The sequence below is a fragment of the Cucurbita pepo genome, chromosome LG15, assembly GCF_002806865.2.
Source record: "Cucurbita pepo subsp. pepo cultivar mu-cu-16 chromosome LG15, ASM280686v2, whole genome shotgun sequence".
In the NCBI taxonomy this organism is placed as follows: domain Eukaryota; kingdom Viridiplantae; phylum Streptophyta; class Magnoliopsida; order Cucurbitales; family Cucurbitaceae; genus Cucurbita; species Cucurbita pepo.
This window is the reverse complement of record NC_036652.1, coordinates 4,359,641-4,383,440: the sequence shown is the minus strand read 5'-3', so window position 1 is coordinate 4,383,440 and position 23,800 is coordinate 4,359,641. Positions and strand designations below refer to the sequence as shown.

General features: G+C 38.4%; 2 protein-coding genes across 2 annotated transcripts; both read right to left on the bottom strand.

The window, feature by feature from the left end:
• Positions 1 to 670: 670 nt before the first annotated feature.
• On the bottom strand, positions 671 to 7,215 carry LOC111811428. The gene is made up of 3 exons (XM_023698269.1): positions 6,905 to 7,215; positions 6,500 to 6,564; positions 671 to 2,219 (listed from the first exon to the last, which is right to left on the bottom strand). The coding sequence occupies exon 3, from the start codon at positions 2,204 to 2,206 to the stop codon at positions 1,136 to 1,138; it is 1,071 nt and encodes a 356-aa protein (XP_023554037.1). The 5' UTR covers positions 2,207 to 2,219; positions 6,500 to 6,564; positions 6,905 to 7,215; the 3' UTR covers positions 671 to 1,135.
• A 3,636-nt stretch (positions 7,216 to 10,851) lies between these two features.
• LOC111776384 (polygalacturonase-like) lies at positions 10,852 to 12,587 on the bottom strand. The gene is made up of 4 exons (XM_023655819.1): positions 12,147 to 12,587; positions 11,768 to 12,057; positions 11,416 to 11,644; positions 10,852 to 11,331 (listed from the first exon to the last, which is right to left on the bottom strand). Exons 1-4 carry the CDS (start codon positions 12,585 to 12,587, stop codon positions 11,134 to 11,136), a joined length of 1,158 nt encoding a protein of 385 aa, XP_023511587.1. The 3' UTR covers positions 10,852 to 11,133.
• Between the last annotated feature and the right edge of the window lie 11,213 nt (positions 12,588 to 23,800).

Here is a 23,800-nt window from a genome sequence, read left to right as displayed (position 1 = left end):
TAACTCTTTTTCGTCATTTATTTTTTATTTCATTTTTTTCTCGATAATTTTTTTTTTATTATCAATTATTTTCAAATAATTTATAACGGGAGTATGAGAAAAAACCAAAAAATGACCATAAATTGAAATTTATGGTATTCTAGGTTAGAAGTGAGATAAATTAATTGTATTTAATTTTTTAAACATAATAGGTATAATTAATTCTTCCATTTAATTATTATACTAATCATGAGAAAAAAAATTATATAGTTTTATTAAATTAATTTAATTGAAGACTAAAATCGACTCAAAAACTTAAAATGAATAAAAAATTAAATAGAATGTTAGTGGGTTAAATTTATTTTAATAATTTTATTAATAAAATAAATTAACTAACCACCCATTAATTATCTAAATTAACTAACGTAATAAAATTATTGGAATTAACCGCATAATCAAACAAAAATATTAATCACGGCATACAAACATACAAAGATGATATGATATCTAATTCTCAAGTATCATATTCATAGATATCATGTTTATAAACATCTTATTTCCAGACATCTTAAATAAACACCTTCAACCCAACAACTCTTAATAGATATAAAAAATCGTGATCAAATATTAGAGAGAAAAATGAGTCAATCTGAGCTTTAAATTCAAGAGAAAAAAGCAATGCAAGACAATGTTTGGAAGCTAAGAAAAATGTAACATAAACCATGTCTAAACAAATTGGTGTGTCATTTCGTTTGTCTAATAATGACTTTGTAAAGAACCAATGTCTAGAAGATACATTAATTTTGAGATATGATTACAAGTAAATTTCAACCACCAAATGAGGTTAATGATGAAGAGGAGGAGGATAAAGGCAATCCGAGAATTATACAATTCACAATATAAATTATACATGGAGGACAGTCTAACCTGCCCACTTTTCCATCTCCCCTTTCCAATGGGGGCAACCAAAACAACTCCACCACAACAACTTGCGTTCCTTTATTTCAAATTTCTTCTACTTTCTCCTCCTTTTTCTTAAGCTATGTATGTACCTGAGAAATGCTTCCTAATCCTATTCCTATGCCTATTCCTATTTCTATTCCTACCCCCTCCTCCCTCCTCCTTCCTGTTTCCGTGCCCCGCCCCCCCAATTTGATCATCCATGCCTACGTCTCCTACCCGAACGCCCCCCCAACTGTATTGTCCCCCCATTGTTGTTCTCATCACTTCCTCCATTATCACTGCCTTCGTTAATGGAGTCAAAGCTACTAAGCGGAGTGGTGTTGGGAATAATACCTGTAGTAGTAGTAGTAGCTCCTTCATTTGATCTGGGAGAGAAAATCCTCTCCGGATGTCTAAGCCGTCTGTTGAGGTCGTCGCCACTTGATGGACCAAAAGCATGTAACAGAAGAAACATATTCACCAAATTGCTATCAAAACCCACTCCAAAGCCCCCATCATCCCTCTCGGCAGCATTTGCATTCAACCCCCCTTCTTCCTCTTCTTCAGATTCAAATCCAATACTATTTCTTTCTATCACATAATCCCCATACACCACAGCTCCAGGTGTTGTTGACCTGATTGTGCTCATCACATCGTTCCTCTCGCGTTCCCGCTCCAGTCTTCTCCATTTTTGTTCGAGTACAGGATCCACCTCCCAAGGCCTTGCAGATGGGTGCTCTGATCTCACGTGTTTCCTTAGTTCCTTGTAATTTCCAACAAACGTGCAGCTATCCTGCATGCAGGTCCTCTTTTTAGTATTCAGATATTCTCTGGCAGGCTCAACCACAGTCCATCCTTTCACCTGTACACGACAGAGGGGGCATGCAAGCTCGGTCACTTCATGTTTTTCACCTAGCAAACTTGGGTCCTGTACACCAGCTGGGTTATCAATTGAGGCGCTTACTGGTCGTGCATTGTTGGATGAAATTACTTTGGTGTAAGCCTTTTTGTACTGATCAAGGCAGTTCGAATAACGTAGGCTCGTACCACACATATAGGGACGGCAACCCTTATCATGAGATGAACAAAGTAAAAGAACAGCATTGTGTGGGTACTCCATGCATATGGAGCATGTTGCATCTTCCCAGTACTTCTTATCCAGAGCGCTGACACAATCCTTTGGGCACAAATCCTCTGGGAAACCCCTCTTAGAAGGGAGTGGATATGGGTTTGACCTGAATTGACGAGAAGCCAACCTGCGTCGTCCCTTGCTCCCTTTGGCCATTTCAAGTTTCAACCTGTAGAGAATATAACCAAAAAATTGCAAGTAACATGAAATCAGCATGCCATTTTATCAGCAAGACTAAGTGGCTTGTAAGACATAAATAATGAACCTCACACTGCAAATTATTTATGCTCCTACAACAAAGGACTAAGTCTTCATTCAAATAATGCACCTCATCCACTTAATTTGATGAACAAATAATAATAATATTTCGCAAGGGATTCAATTCAAGTTCACAAAAAGCATAAACTAATTCCCGCATGTATTGATAAACTCTTCCTACCTCTCGAAGGAGGTCATACAATATAATCCAACAACCAACCATCGAGAGACCAACATTTTTTTAATGTTATGAGGTTCTACAAAGTAAGCTTCCTCTGCACTGCATCTCCCTGTCAATCTATTAGTTTTGTATATCTGAAAGAGATGTTTGACAACAAAATTTTCAATTTCCCTTACTCAAGTCAATGTTAGTGGAAATTATTTTAAATCTTTTATGTACATTGGAGAACGTTCTTCACTTGTTGGTTGATCCTCCTTTTGCACAAAAATCTCAGGTGCTATGGTCTAATACAGTGAAAGCTCTCCTATCTGAAATTTGGTTCAAAAGGAATCAACAAATTTTACACGTCTCTTCCATGGATTGACCGATTTGGTTCAACTCACCTCAAAGCCTCAACATGGTGTCCTCTTTCCGAACTCTTTGCAAATTATTCTATTTAAGATGTATGTATTACTTGGCACACTTTTATATTTCCCTTATAATTTCTTTTGTATTGCTTTTATGCTTTTATGCCTTTTTATTTTCTCTCTCTACCCACTAGGGTTTTCTTGTACTTTTGAGAGCATCTCTTTTAATTATTTCAATGAAAATTTTTGTTTTACTTTAAAAAAAAAAAAAAAAAACAATACAAAGTAGCATATTTTATAATACTATGAACAAGCTAAGAGTCAATATTGTTAGTAGAAAACATCTCTCTTTTTCTTTTTTTTTTTTTCTTTAATGGAAGACCAAGAAGTAAATTCCCAGCTTAAAGGGGCTTGAGAGGTGGTCTGGCCCCTTCCCCCTCCTTCCTTTTCTCCTATTGACCAACGTCCTAAGTTGGATACCACTCGGAGCAAATAATTCTGATCTGGTGCCATTATTAATGGGATATGAATCTCTATTCATCATCTTATGTTTGTGGATGATATCCTAATTTTAAGTGAAGACAAGGAAAAAAAAAAAAAAAAAAAAGNTTAAGATCCTTAAATTGTTCGGAACTGCTTTGGGGTCACCATCAAGAAGACACCTATGTGTAGTATCAATATCGATTGAGACCTTGTTATACCGAAGCAGTTCTTTACAAATACTAAATAAAATGGGGGAGTGACCTATAAAGTATGTAGGAATGCCACTGGGAGGAGATTCGATGAAATTCTCCTTCCAATAATGAAGGTTCCAGAAAACAGAAATAGAAGACCTTAATCTCCAGAGGTAAATTAACTCTTACTATCAATTTAATCCTCTGTAAGATACCCTCTTACTATTTTTCCTTTACCAAGCTTCCACTCTTGTGTTATCATTAGGGAATATTAAGCGACCTACCAGGCATATCATGGATTTGGAACCTCCTCATTGCATTCTCGACAGTGTTGTTAAAAAGTGATAATTATTTTGCCTTATTTTGTTCACAGCTGTTAAACTGTCCTTTCATTTACTAGTACTATTCTCACTTGTAGTGGCTGGAAAAATTGATGCGGTCATAAAGTTAAGGTTTCCATTGGAGTGCCACATAGAGAAGCATCAATACACACGAAAAGAATTAAAAAAATGTTCAGCAATTGGAATTATCCCGTTCAGTTTGCTGTCTCTGTTTAAGGGATGAAGAAAGTCCTTTCTCCATTACCCATATGCTTCCAGGGTTAGAGCTCACTATGGAATAAAGTTGGAATGTCAAGCTTTTTGCCTAGATAAGTCGTAGACTGGATGCTTGAGGCTCTTAATTGGTGGTTCCATAGATAGGCAAGGAAATTCTTTTGTGAAGATGAGCCTCTAGAGCCCTTCCACCCTCTAACTTCTTTAAAGATCTCTCCTATTCTTTTAAAGGAGAATGTTCCACAAAGAAGTCAAGAAGTGGTTTGCCAAATAACTATCCCTATCCTAAGAAATGGATGAACACCTCCAACATAATATAACAAGTTGATTATGAGTCAACTTTTCTTGAGCATCAGCTAGACTTGATTAATCTTCTATTCAAAGAATTGAACTTTATTTCTAGGAGGGCAACCACATCAGGGTTCATTTTGCTAATCGTATCCTTGACCAGAACTCTATTATTGGGAGCTCCAAGGCCTAAAAAATTACAAGATAGAAGCTTCATGGGGAAACATCATGGCTCTGCTTACTCCTAATCTGCTTTGTCTCTTCACCTTTTTTTTTTCTTTTTCGTTTTTTATGAATAAACATCTTTCATAAAGAAAAAAAAAAAAAAAAAAAAAAAAAAAAAAAAAAAAAAAAAAANACACGGGCATCCAAAAAACAAGCACACAAAAAGGAAGCCATCAAAGAAAAGGTCTCCAGTCCTGTAAAATAAGACTTAATGGGCAATTAAAAAAAAAATTGGGCAATTAAAAAAAAATTAATAAATAAATAGATAAAAAAACCCTTCATTACCAAAGCCCAAAGAAAAACTTCACTATTGTCATGGGGACTTCCAGCACTTTATTTTCCCAAGATCTTAATAAGCTAACAAGTTCTCTTGATTTTGAATTTTTTTCCTTTGCCACAACACTGACTTCAGAAGAATTCCCTTTTTAAGGGAATTGACCTGAAGCACAACTTCCATTTTTTAGGGCCCTAGCCAAATTCTTAGAGAAGGGCTAAACTTCCCCCGATTCCTCCTCGCGCACCTGCTTAAGGATCTCTACTAGTAACTTACGAGGACAATAAAGAAGAAATCATTCTCCATCCATTTAACCTCAAAGGGAATAAAGCTACAATAGCTATCATTCACTTTAATTGCGACCCCCATACAACCAATAAGAGCGAAGTTACAATCAGTGTAATCAAAGAAGCTCCAAAAATGTTTCCAATTGTTCTTAAGGTTGATAAACTCCATAAAACAAAAGGGATGCTTCTAAACTTGATTCATCCTTTGTATGACAGGAAATGTCTTTGTAATCATCATGGACTATTCATCCCTTCTGAAAATTTCATACATCAATTTATATTGTTTCTTATTTTATTATTTTTTAAAAAAAAAAATAAAAGACAATCATGCTTCCAAACCTACATGAAGTAATACCATAAACCGCTTAAAAATTGCATTCTAGGATTTTGTTTTGCTATAAAGCAATTTTCAATAACTGGTAAAGATTTGTCTTAAATCATATTAGAGAACCATTGATAGATACATTGAATGAAAGAATAACACGGGTAACAAAAAACCTAACACTGGTAGAATCATTAACGTATGTATTACATGCAAACATACTCTCTTTTTTAAGAGACATATTGGATGCATTTTACAAACGATCCCACCTTATTTTGTCATGTTGATTAGTCCCTTCCATTTGTCCAATAAGCATGTCACAATATTATTCATATAACCACATTTCAATAAATAGGAACATAATTGAAAATCTAAAAGTTAAGGCATTAAATAGAAAATCAAGTATTAGAGACTAAATTTATAATTAACCAAAAAAAAAAAATTGAAGGTTTGTTTAAGAACTATTTTCAAAATAACTTTACGTGCATTAGAACAAAAATTTAGTAAATGGACAGCTGTACTATAAAATTCTCTTTTTCTTATTTTCCTTTACTTTAATCTCACATGTGATTTATTCTTTTCAGAACAAATGAAGTTACTCTTTCTTTCCAAATCACGAATTTTGAAAATTAATTTCAATGTACACAATAATTTAACACGTTTTTTAGATGAAAACAAAAACACAAAATGGCTTTGGATAACAGTTTCACAAGCAAGGTCAAAGATATGAATCTAATTAGCCAAGAAATTTCTTCAAAATCAACAATTATTAATGACAATTGGGAATGGAATTCAGATCAAATATCCACTACCCAGCATTCAACAACGGAAACTAACTAACTTCTTTTGCACAAAGAAAGTAAAGAACCCGATAATCAAGGATAGACAGTAGCATCTTAAAAAACTCCTGGAAACAAATAAATCGCTGTTTAAATGTCAAAACATACAAGAAATGGCATGCCTGCAGTACGAAGCAAAAAATTCTACGAGATCATCAACTGCGAAAGAAAAACATCAAAATCAGAAGCACAACACTCACCAGCTTCAAAAAGTTCAAGGAAATCTAGATCAACGAGAAGTCAGAAGGGAGAGATCGAACTTCGCCTGCAATAGCATTAACACAAAAAAAAAAAAAAAAAAAAAAAAAAAAAAAAAAAAANTCATTTAAAGATTCGTAAAAATAGCAGATAGCTAAGAACAAGAACATGGTTAACGAAGCAATCCGCAAGAATCAAAAGGATGCGAAATTGATTAAACAACTGAACTCGCACATGGCCTTGACTTTAACCATGTGAATCAAACAAACAAACAATAAATTAAAAGAAACATAGATTATAAAGCAGACAAAGCCCTCTAGAGCTAGAAAACAAAAAATAATAATAATAAGAATAAGAATTAGAACAAACATGAAACATACAGCATTTGAACCGATAAGGAAAATTACCGAGAGAGAAAAGGAAAACCAGAAAAGCAGACGCTGAGAACACGGTAGAGCAGGATTGAACGAAAAAGAGAGAGGGCAGCAATGGGGGAGTGAGGAGAGAGTTAGGGTTTAGGAGGAGGACATGGAAGACGGAGGCGAAGAAATCGAAGGAGTTACGAGCAGAACGGAGAAGAAAGGGAAGAAACAAGCTCTTTCTCTCTCTCTCTCTCTCTCTCTCTCCTCATTCCATTACCAAACAAGAGAGAGAAGAAAGCGAATCGTTAGAGTCATTTCCACGCCACCACTTTCTCCTCCTCTCTACAACGCTCGTACATCATGGGAGAAGAAAGAGAGAAGCGCGTGATACCACTCGCCATGTAGCGAGTGGGCATAGAGCTATCACGTGGGCTCTTTTCCACGCCCATGTGAACCCTCAGATTCTCATCCAACGGCGGAAGGGATGGGATCGGAGATTTGATCTGAGGGACGAGGTGAGGTTGCTTGGACGGCTGTTAAGGTGACACGCAACCATAAAGCCCAAATTTTATTCTCACTCAACATATCAATACCTAATACTTTATCCATTTTCTCAATAATTAGATAATATAATGTTATGATATAATAAGAGTATTTATTAGATTTAAAGATGGTTGAGAGCACATGAGTGTGTCCTTCCTAATTAATAAATATGAGTTAAAAAGTGGTTCGATTATCAACTTATTTACTTATTTAGAGTCGTCGTTACTCCATGCATGACATAATTTCTTTATGCTGAAACATTAATTTAAAACAATGTTATGGTCTTGTGCGCTTACAAAAAGATTTCAAAAAAGATTTCAAAGTAAATTAAAATAAAAATCAAGGAAAATATTAAAATAATAATGCCCTACACCATGGTCTTTGATGCGATTTCTAGAGAGAATGAACCATTTATTCATGTATCATTGGTAACCGTTTTGATTTTATTAAGAATTAAAACAAAGCAATAAAGTAATAAATTCAAAAGTAAGAACTCTACCTTGTATGAACCCTGCAAACCTCTTCAAACAAAATTCCAAAGAGATTGGAGAATGAAAGTTTCGAGAATTCTCTAATTTCAGAGGAAGTAGAAGAGATTCATATATTTTTTGTTCAACTGAGAGTATTTATAAGAACTTTCAGAGAATCTTTACCAAATAATATATTTGTATATTTAATATCTTATATAAATTATATTTAAATATGATAAGATAAATTAATATATATTTAATTAATTTATTTAAATATGATCGGGTAACTTAATATATATTTAACTAATTTGAATCTCATTTCAAGTATATTAAACAGAATACATTAATTGATTTAATATTTAGTTATATTAAATGTAATAAATATATTTTTTTAAATATATTTAATATATTAAATATTAATTTAAACCCTTTAAATTAATAAAAAAAATTTCAATTTATATTTAACTTATTTAATATATTAAATATTAATTTGAACTACTACCTTAAATATATTTTCTCTATTTATTTAATATATTAAATATATTAAATATTAATTTAACTTTTTAAATTAAATTTATTTTCTCATAAATATGCACTTCAAATTTTCTTTCTTAATGTTATAGGAGCTTGGCCCATATGAACCTATATAAACTCCAATTATATAAAATTAATTAATTAAAATTTTTAATTAATCAATTTACATTCATTAATTATAGGTCATTCCACTGTCGACCTAGAGTTGTACTCTTATGCACTGTAGGACAAGTTATGTCTATTAATATAACCATTGCAAGTAAGTTGTGAAAGTAGAGTTGCACTCTTATGTACTGCAAGACAAGTTATGTCCATTGCAAGTAAGTTGATCTTTCACGAGTTGTTCATAATTACAGCGGGGTCAAAAGTCCATTTTACCTCTGTAATTACATCTTTCACCCTAAGTACCACTGATTTTCTAATGAACAATTTGTTTATAATCCAATTATAACCCAAGTCCCTCTCGAGCAAATGAGAGGGTGGGACCCCATTGTTCAAGTCCTGAAATCAGTACCGAAGAAAACAACTCATCTACCTTCCTTATATAGAAAGGAGTGAATTTCATCTCCTGATATTTGTTCCCAACTCCCTATTTGAAGTCTCCTTGGTAGGCATATTGAATCGGCTAACAGAGTCATTCTCACCCATGTAAATTAAAGGACAAACCCTCACAGGCAGGAGTTCATAACTCACTCGAGATTAAGATCGAGTCGCATATGATCATCATGTGAAATACTAATCTTCTCAATTAACGGATCTATAAAGAGTGATTAAATATGTCTTGGTCCAGTCTTATACAAACTCATTGTATAGGATACCGCCACTTACATGTCTCCACGTGAACGTTTTGAATCAAATCATTTGTAACGATTACAAAGTGGGTTGTATCAATAGTGTTACTCGGATAAAGCACCCAACCTTATACATATACTATAGACTCTTTAGGTTATTACTTGAACACGATTCTCTTGTATGACAACCACATACTATTCAAGGTTACATTAATAACCTTTGATTTTCATACCATGGATAACAATTAAATTATAAATAAAATAATGAAAGTTATTATTAAAAACTAAATAATCAATTAGGAGGCTTTAGGGTATAAATCCCAACAATGTCGATGTCAACCATATGTAGGTGTCTTGCCTTTACCTGAAATATAAAAAATACTCGACCCCACTATTGGGGTCAGGAAATGCAAACTCATGCAATCATGAATAAGAACCAAAGTGACCCCACTATTGGGGTCAGAAATTGCAAACTCATGCAATCATGAATAAGAACCTATCATTTAAAATAATAGTCTCTTAGGTGGTCTCCACTCCGAACTAATTGGATCTGTAGTACTTCTCTACACACGATCCACATACAAACATGGGCCCACAAGGGGGCTTGCACACCCTCTAGGCCTGTATGGTCAGGTTAGTTGTTTGTAGCTGGACGTTCGGAGGTACAACAACAGTCGTGCATCATGTCAAGCATGATGGTCATCTCATCAAGCAAATTGTAGGAAGTTATATTGAAGGGCGAGAAGTTGATAATAAATACTTGAGTAAATTGTGGGAAGTTTGATGTACTTAACCTCAACAAGACTAGACATCATGTATGTTGTTATTATGATAAGTTACATCCAACGGAGAAACATCTCAATGCAGCAAGAAGGATACTTCAATATGTGAGAGGAACTTTTTATTTGGGAGTATTCTTATTAATAAAAAAAAAAAAAAAAAAAAAAAAAAAAAAAAAAAAAAAAAAAAAAAAAAANAAAAAAAAAAAAAAAAAAAAAAAAAGTGATCGGAAGATGGTTGGCTATACAAATAGCGACTATGCAATTGATATAAATTATCGTAAAAGCACTTCATGAAGTATTTTTATGATGAATTCAAGAGCTATTTGCTGGTCTTTAGAGAAGCACCCTATTGTGACACTCTCATCAACATAAGCAGAATTTGTGGCCTCAGTAGCATGATCATGTCAACCAATATGGTTAAGAAAGATACTTGTGTTGCATGGAAAGAGTAAGCACATCGATATTCGGTTTCATTTCTTGCTTGATTTGTGTACAAAAGATACTATTAATCCCAATTTTTACCGAAATGATGAACAAATCGCATACCTATTCACAAAGCCCTTGAAACAACCATTATTTGAGAAGCTTAGAAAAAATATGCGACAAGATGTGGTTCAAGAAAATAGGTTTTTAGACAACTTTATAGTTGACATATTATCACAATAGATACTATTGAGCTCAATTTTTGCCAACGTCATAAACAAATTGCAGACCTATTCACAAAGCCTTTGAAATAACCATTGTTCAAGAAACTTAGACGAAATATGGGGACGTACATAATTCAATATGTGGTTCAAGAAGACGAATTAAAGTCCTAAGTTGATTTCATCAAAACTCAGTTTAAGGGAGGGTGTTGAAGAACTACTTGTATAGATACATATGTAAGTACATGTAGGAACAGATACATGTACATGAAGGTTCATTAGTTGATAACAACTTATTACATGCATTCTAAGGTACGTGTACTCATACATACATGAATTGTGTTTAATTAGGTGCATGGTTTTTGAATCATAAATGGTAGTCGGGAATGTCCCAAATTACCTATAAATACATGCGTTGAAATTTGGTGAAAGATGTAGAAAAATAATTTAATATCCTAGTAATACAAAGTTCTCTTATCCCAAGAGTTCTACCAAATTTCTCTGTTGTCACTAACAACCAGTAACGGTTCCTCTAACGTGACTACACAAAGCTTTGGCTGCTCCATTCTTGTAACTCAGTTTTACATCTTCCAACCTTATTCCTACGCATGGAAACTTTGGACTACAATCGAATGTCAGGGCGAATTTAGTGGCGGTTGTCCCATGAATGTCTTGATATGTCACATCACTAACTTTAATTCCCGAAGCCTATTCAATTAGAAGAACCAAAAATGAAATTTTATGTTTAAACATAATGTTTTTCTTTTAATGCATACAAATATTGAAATGTACCTGGCCCGGACAATCTTTATTGTGAGGACAGTAATTTTGATCGATTATGATGGGATTCTTGACATTAGTCATCTTGAGATGTTGAAAACGAATGTTTCTTGCAAACCCACTGCTTGGCCTTCCCCAACTTTTTATTCTCACTCCATTTTGAGTGTTCATAAATCTACAAGATTTTACTGTCACGTTTTGAACTCCATCCTCCTTCAACGCCTTTCCTAAACTCCCGATGCTGCATCATCCAATAAAATAGTGAGTGTTAAAAGAGATCTAGCAATCTTTTTAAGATACATAGGCTACTTCTCTCCTCGTCAATTGGTTTTGTTTTTCAAGTAAAAAAAAACTTAACAAGTACCTAATTCCATGGCCAGGGCCACAAGCAACATTCTCAATCCACAAGTTGGAGGTGCCGGGGCCTATTGAGATGCAATCGTCACCGGTGCTGATATCTGAATTGAGAATGGTGACATGAGATGATAGGCCTACGTGAATACCATCCGTGTTGGGACTATTACCAGAAGCGGAGACCTTTAGTCCTTCCATTTTCACATCGTGGCATTCATTGACTACTATGTGAAAAATGTGGCTATTTAATGAGGTTAATCCACTTATCATAATGTTTTTGGAATTGGTAAATTCCAACGACTGCACATACACAAAACAAAGTATATGATACTTATAAGCTTTTTAAAAAAATAAAGGAATTTAATTACAGCTCTAAAGAATGAGTATACCGTGGCTCCACGAGGGCAGGTTTTGGCAGTACGTTTGCAAGCCCACAAGCCAGCTCCTTGACCATCAAGAGTACCACCAAAGATGGAAACTCCATTAACAAGGTGAAAAATGATCCAATTTGGAGAGTTGGCATTAACATGGAAGTCCGACGGAGCCACGAGAGTGCCATCGATGTGTATGTCGATGGCATGGTTTATGCATGGCCCATTGAAAGTTGCATGGCGGAGGTAGAATCTTCCATTTGGGATGTAAATGGATGCGGACGTAGAAGAGGTACAAGCACGCGCCCATGCTGCTTGGAAGGCCTTGGACGAGTCTGTTTTGGCGTCGGGTTTGGCTCCGAAATTGACGACGTTGAATGTCTCGGAAGCAGCAAAGGGTGAATTGAAGAAGATGATGAGTAGTAGTGAGAGAAGAAACGAGGTTGTTCGAGGGTCCATTGAGATTGCGTTGTATTCTACAACTTGGATGAATTTGAGAGGTTTATATAGGGAGAAGAAAGTTTGGAAATTAGGTCAAAAAAATGAACGTTATTTTTCATGGCCAACATGGAACATCTTTTCATTTAAATTGACATCATAAATATTATGTTGAGATCGTACTGTTACGAAAATATAGATATGATAATTTCTTGAAGATTTATTTAAAGAAAAAATTAAAAAATATATATATATTTTAAATGAATAAATAAATAATTTTTGAAAAATGAAATAATAATAAAATAAAATTAAAAAAAAAAAAATTGGATTGGTTAGGTATAATCGTTGGATAGAAAGGTAAATGGAGGAAAATAGGGGAAAAGAGTTTGGAGAGAAGAAGCGGAGGAGATAACGGAGAAGAAAACGGAGAAGAAAACGGAGAAGAAAACGGAGAAGAAAACGGCGGGTTCATAGCCAACACCTTCTCCCCCCAACTTCACAATTTCAATGCTTTTACCTATTTCCATCCTCCACTTTCATCGCCCTTTCCTTACTAAATTCACACAAATATTCTCTTCTTTTCTAAAACTCGTTTTATTAGCTTCTCCAAAAAAAAATTAAAATAAAAACATTTAATATCATGATCACGAGGCACTATAACAGGCTCAACTCGACTTCGATTATTGAACGAGTTGATGTTTGTCACAATTTTTTTTTAGGTATCACATGTTGCATGTCCATGCTTGGTGGGTTAATACCGATTTGATCCCGTTTGAGAGATTACTATTGAATATGTTTAATACTTTATATTTCTCAATTTTTTTTTTTAAGTAAAGATAAAATTTACAAAGTTAATATTTCAAAAATATAAAGAGAGATCGATAGAGAGTAGAATCAGAGAAAGGTGAACCGTCATCAGTTAGGCGTTGAGAAACAACCCTGGGTTGTGAGATAGAGACTCAAGGTAGAGGCTTCAAAATTAGGGCGATGATTTATTATGAGAAAAGAACAAGAGGGAGAGAGAGAGGGTTCGATGGTAGTTATGAAGAATGAAGGGCGGACGTGGTGGCACTCAGAGCAATAGAGGAAGAAGAGGGTAGTAATTGAGAGTGCGGACTCTGGATTGTATTTTAGATGAAGCAAGAAAGAGAGGGGCGAAGATGGAGTGAGATTTTTGCCTTGTGGACTGATTTGCTATCGAGAAAATGAGCACGAGTAAGAATATCTTGAGCATATTTTAACTGACTAATAAAGAGACCATCTTGAGTGAGTGATAAGCTACAATGATAGATCCATAGAAAACGATCCTGTTCACAATACCACCATTGCTAGGAGTGGAGGCCGGTGATGGAACAGTAGGCACAGTCGGTGGAGAAGTTGCCGACGCCATAGCACGTGGTGAAGTTCTAATAGATGGAGAGGGAGCCACGTCCCTCAGAGCAACGGACGAAGATGGTGTTAAAATTGAAAGAGTCGCCACAGTGGGTGAAGGAGCCAATTTTGACAAGGAGGGCGATGACGACTTGCTTGGCGAAGAGGCTAGTGTTGCACCCGAATTTCGAAGGTAGATCTCTGCAGAAGGTCGATGGGCTTGTCAAGATTCTGTATATTTTTTATGAGAACACTGGTGAGAATCTTGAGGTTATGGTTTCTGTGAATGATGAAAGCCCGTTTGGGAAGAAAATGAAAGAGGCTATGTTGGCTAAGGAGAAATCGATTGTGTTGGAGAACGTGAGGTTGTATATACAGAATATGAAGAAAGGTGGGTCTGCGAAGGATGATTTGGAGTTCAAAAACTATCTATAAGAATTCCTTATATTGTACTTAAAGTACTTGTGACATGATTATAATTGAGAAAATACTTACATTTACTATAGGGTGATATGTGATAAGATTCAAATATAATTAGGACTATTAATGAACCATGCACGACCATGCAAGGCAATACCTACATATTCTCATGTCCTTAAGATTTCTAGGTACTATGCTATTACACTCTAAGCGACTATGACCTCTCATAATGTAGTGCATTACGGGCTCTTGATTTCTTTTCCAAGTAGGATGTCCTATGTCACAACCTTACAGTGGTTGTGCCTCCAAGTAAGTCATCGAGGACGATGACTAGTTTAAGTGCAGGAGAATGTCACAACCTAACTATGAAGAAAGTAGGTTATGACCCTCACATTGTGACAAGAGAAGCGGCGACCCTCAAGTGGCTCCCATCGACCATATGAGGGCCTAGATGAGTGTCATAATGCAACCAAAGAGGATGATGCATCTTCTAACACACCACACAGAGTGGGCATTGAAGAGAAGTTGAGGCATAAGCAAGATAGGGGGGAACGAGTTGGAAAGAGTGGCAAAGATTGACTTGTTGAAGGGCAGGGTAGGGCCCTAAACCTTAACCTCAAAAGTCGATGTTCTGGAAGGAATTTGGTCATGCAGTTCTGGAGTTAAATTTGTCCATATAAAATAAGAATACTCGCCAAATTGTGCCAATCGGACACCGGATGAATGCTCCACAAAACCATACACCCGTTTGCCAAAATCACTTCTACTCCAGAAGTATTGGAAATGCGTCAATGTACTATAGGGGGAGGCATGGTGTTAGCTCTCCACCACCCCTAGGCCATGTGTTCTAAGCAAGCTTCCCTGTGGTACATGCGTGTGTCACAGTTAGAGCGACTTCCTTTGAAATAGGTTTTTCAAGGACATTACCGGGCAACATAGATGTGCCAGTATTGAGCCCCAACCCAAGCGTCGGAGGTTGAATTATACACTCGCTATTCGGTACGATATCCGTAATGATATGACATGGGCACAAGAGGGCCAATACCTCGATAGAAATAGGATGGATGAATGTTTAGGATGTCTCGATGAGATGAGCGACACATGGGCTCATTCTTGATGGCATGAATGAGTGAGTTGTGACGGTAGACGACACTCTGAGACTTAGATGGCGTCAAGACATATGAGGCATGTCAATTGAGAACCAAGATGACAAGATTGTGAGTCAATAAGCTTGACTTGGTAAAAATAGTTATTCGCTTGAATAGGTTAAGGGAAATTGTTAGTCTTTAATTAGGAATAAATTCTAGGTTTCCCAACTATAAATACTCCTGAGATGTATGCTATTTTCATAACAAAGAGAATTAATATGCAAAAATCTCTCTCCGGTCCTTCACTCCAGTTATTTGTTTAAACATATTTCAATTGTGGGTAATTTCCAACATTTGGTATTTGAGTTATGATGCCAAAACAATTGTCGTCATCGTTCAAATTTTTCAGAGGAGATGTGACAACGATAAGGAGCCGAATGGAGGAGAGTGTAACACAAAGTACCCGTTACTCACGAAGAGTAACTACACAACATGATTGATAAAGATGCGTGTTAACTTATAGGCAGAAGGCGTGTGGGACGCCGTCGAGCATGGTGACCTTGAGGAGCGTAAGGACAGAATGGCTCTTGCCACCATCTACGAAGTAGTCCCAGACGACGTCCTTCTCATGTTGACAGAGAAGGTCTCGACAAAGGCAGTATGAGAGACGCTGCAAACAATGCATGTTGGTGTGGAACGTGTCAAGGAAGCAAAGGTGTAAACCTTAAAGAGTGAGTTTGAGGCTATCCGCATGAAGGATGGTGAGGCAATAAAAGACTTTTCCATGAAGTTGACGACGATCTTTAGCAGCATCCGCTCACTAGGCAACGTTGTGGAGGAGATGTACATTGTCCAGAAGTTCCTCCGAGCTATTACCCCAAGATTCATGTAGATTGTCACCTCCATCGAGCAATTCAACGACCTAATAAACATGTTGATTGAGGAGATCATTGTTTGTCTTAAGGTCCATGAGGAGAGACTTCGTGGCTACGAAGACAAAGAGGAGGAGAAATACCTCTTACTCGCACATGAGGAGTGGGTCGCATGGACGAAAAAGAAAGATGCAAATGANCGCACATGAGGAGTGGGTCGCATGGACGAAAAAGAAAGATGCAAATGACTCTTCTTTTTCTAGTATGAGGGGACGTGGCAGCCATAACAAAGAAAAAAGAGGTCGTGAATGTGGCCATGGATGTGGTGGCAGAGGACGTCGTGACAATACCTCACAAACCCATTAAAATGCCAACCCTTGGAAGGACAAGAGTATGATCGTGTTAATCTTGTAGAAAATATGGGCAATATGCGGAAGAGTGCCACAACAAGGAGCGCGATGGAGAAAATACCAACATGTTGATTCTCAATGAAGAGAAGGGTATGATGAACCCCTTCATAGATGGAGAAGAAGTGGAGACCAGCATGTGGTACCTAGACAACGGAGTAAGTAATCTTTATGAGAAGTTCACTGGAAACGTGAACCTTTGCGACGAATCAATTGTACCGATCTAAGGTAAAGGATCTATGTTGTTCCAGTGTAAGAACAACGATCAACGTCTATTGACAAAGGTGTATTACATCCCGAGTTTGAAAAGCAATATTGGTAGCCTTAGTCAAATGATAAAAGAAGGTAGCAGAGTCGAAATAGTCATCCATTCCTCAAGGCATATGACATAAATGGAGCCCTGTTGATGAAGGTAAAACGGTCGTGAAACCGCCAGTATAAGATACTATTGAAAGACCATCAACTTCTTCCAAAAGAATCCATTGATGTTGACAACAATAGAGTGAAGAAGAAACTAAGCTTAGATAAAAGCTATGGTTTCCTTAGATTTCGTTGGTTGTTTTTGACTTTTGAAAAAATCTGAATTAACACTTTCCGTTTTATGGAAGAGCTTAATTTTTATTGGCCATTTTGGCCAATTTTGGGTGCAAATTTGTACCCACTACTTTCCAGATTAAATTTGTTATTTTAGTATGTTGGGTTTAATGTCCTCAAATTTTAAACAAAAACATATTCTATTTTTAATAAAGTTATTATTGTTGTTTATTCAGTAAAGATTGTTATTAAATAAAGTGAACTTTACAATCATTAATCTAAATCCAAATCCAATAAACTAAGAACACTCTAGCTATAGTATGATTACTTGAACTAGATGTAGAGATATAAGAGTGGATCAAGTTCAAGTATATAGTCAAAATGATCTATAGTATAAGGATAAAACTGAGTACCTTATTCTGGGGATACTATGGATGCGGCCCACTTTTATATATGATATAAACAATGTGATCACTAAATTGTACATGTGGAGACATGTGAGTGGGGGCGTCCTATGCAATGAGTATTGCATAAGATCGGACCATGAAGAAAACCACTCTCACTTTATAATGTCGTTTACTGTTGAGACTGATTTTCTTTTCATTCGATAACCTAGGTAACTCGGTTTTAATCCTGAGCTAACCATGAACTCCTGTTTATTCGGAATTATCCTTAGATTTGCATGGGTGAGAGTGGCTCTAGTTCGCCGACTCAATAGGCCTCCCATTTCAGGGGTAAGACTGGGTGAATGGCTGGGGACGTGGGGTGCAAGATGGAATTCACTCCTACCCACTTTTAGGGATAGAAGAAAGGTAGTTCCCTTAAGCACTGACTCCAGGTCTTGAACAAGGGGCCCCACCCTCTCATTGGCCTGAGAGGGATTCGGTTTACTGGTTGGACCACAAACCAATTGTTTATTAGAGGATCAGTGAGACATAAGGAACAAGAAGTAACTTCAGGGGTAAAACGGTAAATTGACCCAGCTCTAGTTACGAACAACCTGTGAAGGATCGACTTACTAATCATGGTTATATCAGATGGACAGAAATATATCTATAGTGAGGGGAGTGCAACTACTAGGCTATAGTGGAGTGTCCTAGTAGTTAACGAATGTTGGTTAACCAGGTTAATGAGTTTAATCGGTTAATCTTGAATCGTTGGAGCCCATGATCTATAGGTCCATTAGGTCCCTCTGCTAGCTCATATCGGACTAAACCATAGAACAGTGTGACGAGTGAGTTCGAAGTGTTCGAATTCAAATTAGGGAATATGCGTTACATATATACGATATATTTAACCGCAATTTTATTTTATTTACGAATTAAACGAAAAGAGAGAATCTGAGATATTTAAATAAGATTTAAATATCTTAATCAATTATGTGTCGGAATTGATTGGGATTGGCATTTGAATTAATATTAAATATTAATTAAATAGTTTAATTAATTATTTAATGTTACTTTAATTTGAAATTCATTATTCAAATTAATTGTTGAATTAAAATGAAGAAAGTCAAAATGTTGACTTTCATCTAATTAAAATGAAGAAAGTCAAAATGTTGACTTTCATCTAATGAAAATGAAGAAAGTCAAAATGTTGACTTTCATCTAATTAAAATGAAGAAAGTCAAAATGTTGACTTTCATCTAATTAAAATGAAGAAAGTCAAAATGTTGACTTTCATCTAATTAAAATGAAGAAAGTCAAAATGTTGACTTTCATCTAATTAAAATGAAGAAAGTCAAAATGTTGACTTTCATCTAATTAAAATGAAGAAAGTCAAAATGTTGACTTTCATCTAATGAAAAAATCATGTTAGTGGAATTTTGAGGTGTCAAAATTTGGTTTAACCAAACTTGCATGTTTGCCAAATAAACCCCACAAGTTTGAGTGGAATTTTGAGTGTCAAAATTTGGTTAACTCAAACATGCATGCTTGCCACATAATCTCAAACATTTGAGTGGAATTTTAAGTGTCAAGATTTGGTGATCTCAAGTTTGCATGAACATGCAAACTTGACTCTTTAAATAGAGTGATCATGATACTTGGAAGGGATTCTTCATCTTGATGAAAAACCTCTCACAAGCACTCTCTTTCACGTATACAAAATCCCTCCCAAGTTTAGTCACTCACCGGATTCCACAATCCCGTTCTAAGGCCGGAGAATAGTGGAGAAGACACTAGTGGTGGTTCGAAACCGGTTCGTGAGGAAAAAGAAGTTTGAACTACAAAATGTTAGTATTAAAACTCATTAAGTTTTAATACTTCTGAACACGCTAGTTATTTACTATAATTGATGTTCTAAAAGTGCCTAAGATCCAAATTGCTTCCGCATGTGTTATATTAACACCATCAAAGTATTCAACTGAATGATAAATAATCACACGGTCTTAAGCCAATATTCTCTCTCTTGTTTTCTGATATATTTTTTTCTTCAAAAAAGATTTCCTTCGGCCGATTTTTACTCATCGACGTTTTTCTCTCAATTGCCAGAAGTCAACAAGTGGTATCAAAGCCTGGTTTAAGTCATCGATGGTATATCATTACGGAGGAGCCAACTTTATCAAGAGTCAAGTTGATTAGTTCGAGTGGTTATAGCCAGGTTCGAGTAGAATAAAATGCAAAGCGTGAAAATATACACATCGTGGGGTCCATCCTGGGTAGACTCCACTCACTCCTCCACGCCGCCCGCCGTCGTGTGCCGGCATCTCCAGATGATTTTTCACCAGCTGGAGAGCTAATTCAACTGAAGGAGGAGCAAGTGTTTGCTCAGATCAGCGACCGACGAAGAGGCGAATTCGTCGATGATTTTTTAATGTGGATCACGGGGCTCGCCAACAGCATCACCACTCTCGGTGGGAGAATCAGCGAGACAGAAATCGTGAAGAAGATGCTGCAGGTCGTCCCCGATCACCTCGAGCAAGTCGCAATTTCAATCGAGACATTGCTTGACGTGAACAACCTAACGGTGGAAGAGGTGACCGGAAGAGTTTGACGTCACCAATTTCGATTCTAAATCCATGGAGGTGGAGGTAATCGACGACGGTGTAACTGCTCCTCTGGTGAGCGTCGAACCCAAGGAAGAGCTCCAACTAGGTGTAGCAAAGGTACCAGCTGGCGCTCAGATCGGCGAGAGGGATGAGCAGCATGAGCACCGGTGATGGGTCCTCGACACAGGGGGCAACAAACCATATCACCGGGGCTAGATATGCATTCTCTGAGCTCGACTCTGGGATTCGCAGGACGGTAAAATTCGACGACAGCTCCGTCGTCGAGATCGAAGGGCATGGCACCATCTTGTTCATCAGCAAGGGAGGCGAGCACCGCAAGCAGACCGAATTCACGGAGGTGGAGGTAATTGACGACAGCGTAATTGCTCCTCTGGTGAGCGTCGAACCCGAGGAAGAGCTCCAACTCGGTGTAGCAAAGGCACTAGCTGGCGCTCAAATCGGCGATGGGGACTAGCAGCATGAACACCGACGATGGGTCCTCGACACAGGGGGGCAACAAACCATATGATCGGGGCTAGATCTACCTTCTCTAAGCTCGACTCTAGGGATTCATGGGATGGTGAAATTCGACGACAGCTCCATCGTCGAGATCAAAGGGCGTGGCACCATCCTGTTCATCAGCAAGGGAGATGAGCACCGCAAGCTGACCGGTGTCTACTTCATCCTGAGGCTCAAGGCTAACCTTGTGAGCCTGGATCAACTCGATGAGGCCGGCTGCTTCACTTCCATCGAGCGCGGGCTACTCAAAATCTGCAATGATTGACGATGGCTGCTCACGCAAGTTTGGCGCACGATAAACCGTCTTTACATCCTGGAGTTGAAGGTAGAGCAACCCGTCAGCCTCTCGGCCAAGACTGAAGAGGTATCTTAGAGGTGGCACGCAAGGTACGGGCACTTAAACTTTCTTGCTCTACAAAAATTACAAAAGGAGGAGATGGTGCACGGTTTGCCGGCAATCAAAGGCATGAACAAGCTGTGCGACAGGTGCCTCATCGGTAAACAGAGGCGCACCCTCTTTCTATCTCAGGCATCCTACCGCGCCGGTGAGCCATTGAAGCTCGTGCACGACAATATCTGTGGGCCCATCAAGCCGGCGACCCCAGGCTGCAAAACCCTCTTCCTCCTGCTGGTCGATGACAAAACTCGCTTCATGTAGCTGATCCTGCTGCAAGCGATAATTGAGGTGGCAGAGATGGTTAAGCGCATTCAAGCGTGAGCGAAGGCTGAATACGGGAAGAAGATGCGAGTGTTGCACATAGACCGAGGCAAAAAATTCACCTCGACAAGTTTCGGTAAGTACTGCGACGAGTTCGGCATACAACGGCACCTAACGGCGCCCTACTCCCCCTAACACAACGGAGTGGTGGAGCACCGAAATCAGAGCATCATCGGGACAACGAGGTCATTGCTGATGACAGCCAAGATGCCTGGGAGATTCTGAGGAGAGGCGGTAATGACGACAGTCTACCTCCTCAATTGTTTACCAATGCGAAGCCTCGACAGGAAGACGCCACACGAGGTCTGGTACAATAAGAAGCCAGCGGTACATCATCTCTGAGTGTTCTTGTATACATGAAGGTAGCGCGTCCCCACCTCGCCAATCTCGATCCCAAGGGGCTGAAAGTCATCTTCATCGGATACGAACCCAGGAGCAAGGCGTACAGTCTCTATGATCCTGCAGGGGGGGGCGAGCTCACGTGTCTTGCGATGTCCATCTTCGACGAAAGCACCTTGTGGCAGTGGAACAACGTGATCGAGGCAAACCACAACCCAAATAAATTCAGGAACCGTCACCTTCGCCAGCAGCTGCACCCCCTGAACCAATAGAGTTCGCAACACCACGAACTATGGATTCGACACTGGATGCCGATCACGATGATGAGCTGGTGGCTAGATATCGGAAGATGGATGACCTAGTGGGAGGAGGTGAACCACCTGGACTGGCGGCGCGCGAACTCGAACAAGAGGTGGCCGAACTACATGCCATCAGCGCAGATGAATCGAACACCTTCGCCGAAGCAGAAAGGAACCCGTGCTGGCTAAAGGCAATGGAGGAGGAGATGACATCCATCACCGAGAACCAGACATGGAGTTTGGAGGATATGCCGCCGGGACACCGAGCCATAGGGCTCAAATGGGTCTTCAAACTGAAGCACAACGAAAAAGAAGAAGTTGTGAAACACAAGGCCCGTCTAGTGGCGAAGGGCTACATCTAGAAGCAAGGAGTGGATTTCGAGGAGGTATTCGCGCCGATGGCAAGGCTGGAATCTGTCCGCCTATTGCTTGCAATCGCGGCACATCATTCCTGGGAGGTCCACCACATGGACGTGAAAATCCGCGTTCCTGAACGGAGAGCTGAAGGAGACCGTCTATGTTCGACAACCATCAGGCTTCCTGGACAATGACAACCCTGATAATGTATTGCACCTGCATAAGGCACTCTATGGGCTTCGACAAGCACCACGAGCCTGAAACGCAAAGCTCGACATTACCCTACTGTCGCTGAAGTTCAAGTGTTGTGCCTCTGAGCATGGCATGTACACGCACGGCCACGACGAGCAGCGACTGATCGTGGGAGTGTACATCGACGACCTCATAATCACTGGAGGCGACATGGAAGTCCTTAGAAGGTTCAAGAGGGAGATGTCAAAGAACTTCAAGATGAGCGATCTCGGTGTGCTCAACTACTACCTCGACATCGAAGTGCAACAGAGTACTACTGGCATCACCATCTGCCAAAGTGCGTTTGCGAAAAAGCTACCAAACACAACTGGATTTGCGGACAGTAACCCTACAAGGACGCCAATAGAGGCACGGCTCTAGCTAAGGAAGGTCGGCACTACGACAATAGTCGACACCACAAATTACCGCAGCATTGTCGGGAGCCTGCGCTATATGGTAAACACACGCCCTAACCTTGCTTACTCAATTGGATACGTGAGTAGATTCATGGAAGCACCTAGGGAGGAGCATCTTGTGGCTGTCAAGCTCATCTTGCGTTATGTGGTTGGAACCGGAGGATGAGGTGTGGGATACTGCGAAGGGAAAGGAAAGAAGAAGCTTGAGCTGGTCGGCTACATTGATAGTGACATGGCTGGTGACGTTGATGATCGTAAGAGCACTAGAGGGATGATCTACTTCCTCTCACATGGCGCGATCTGCTGGCGAACAAAACAAAAGGTAGTTGCTTTGTTTTCCTACGTGAGTAGATCCAGTTTTGCACGACCAGAGCAAGCACATAGAAATCAGATTCCACTACATCCGAGGATGTGCAGATCGAGGGCTCATCAAGATTGATTTCATCCAAATAGAGGAACAGCTTGGAGAAATTTTCACCAAGTCCCTGGCGCGGGTAAAATTTGAAGAACTACGCTCAAAGATCGGAGTACAAATAATAAGGTAGATATACCACAGCTTTTAGGAGGAGATTGTTAGATAAAAGCGATGGTTTTCTTAGATTTCATTAGTTGTTTTTGACTTTTGAAAAAATCTGAATTAACACTCCCCGTTTAATGAGAGAGCGTAATTTTTA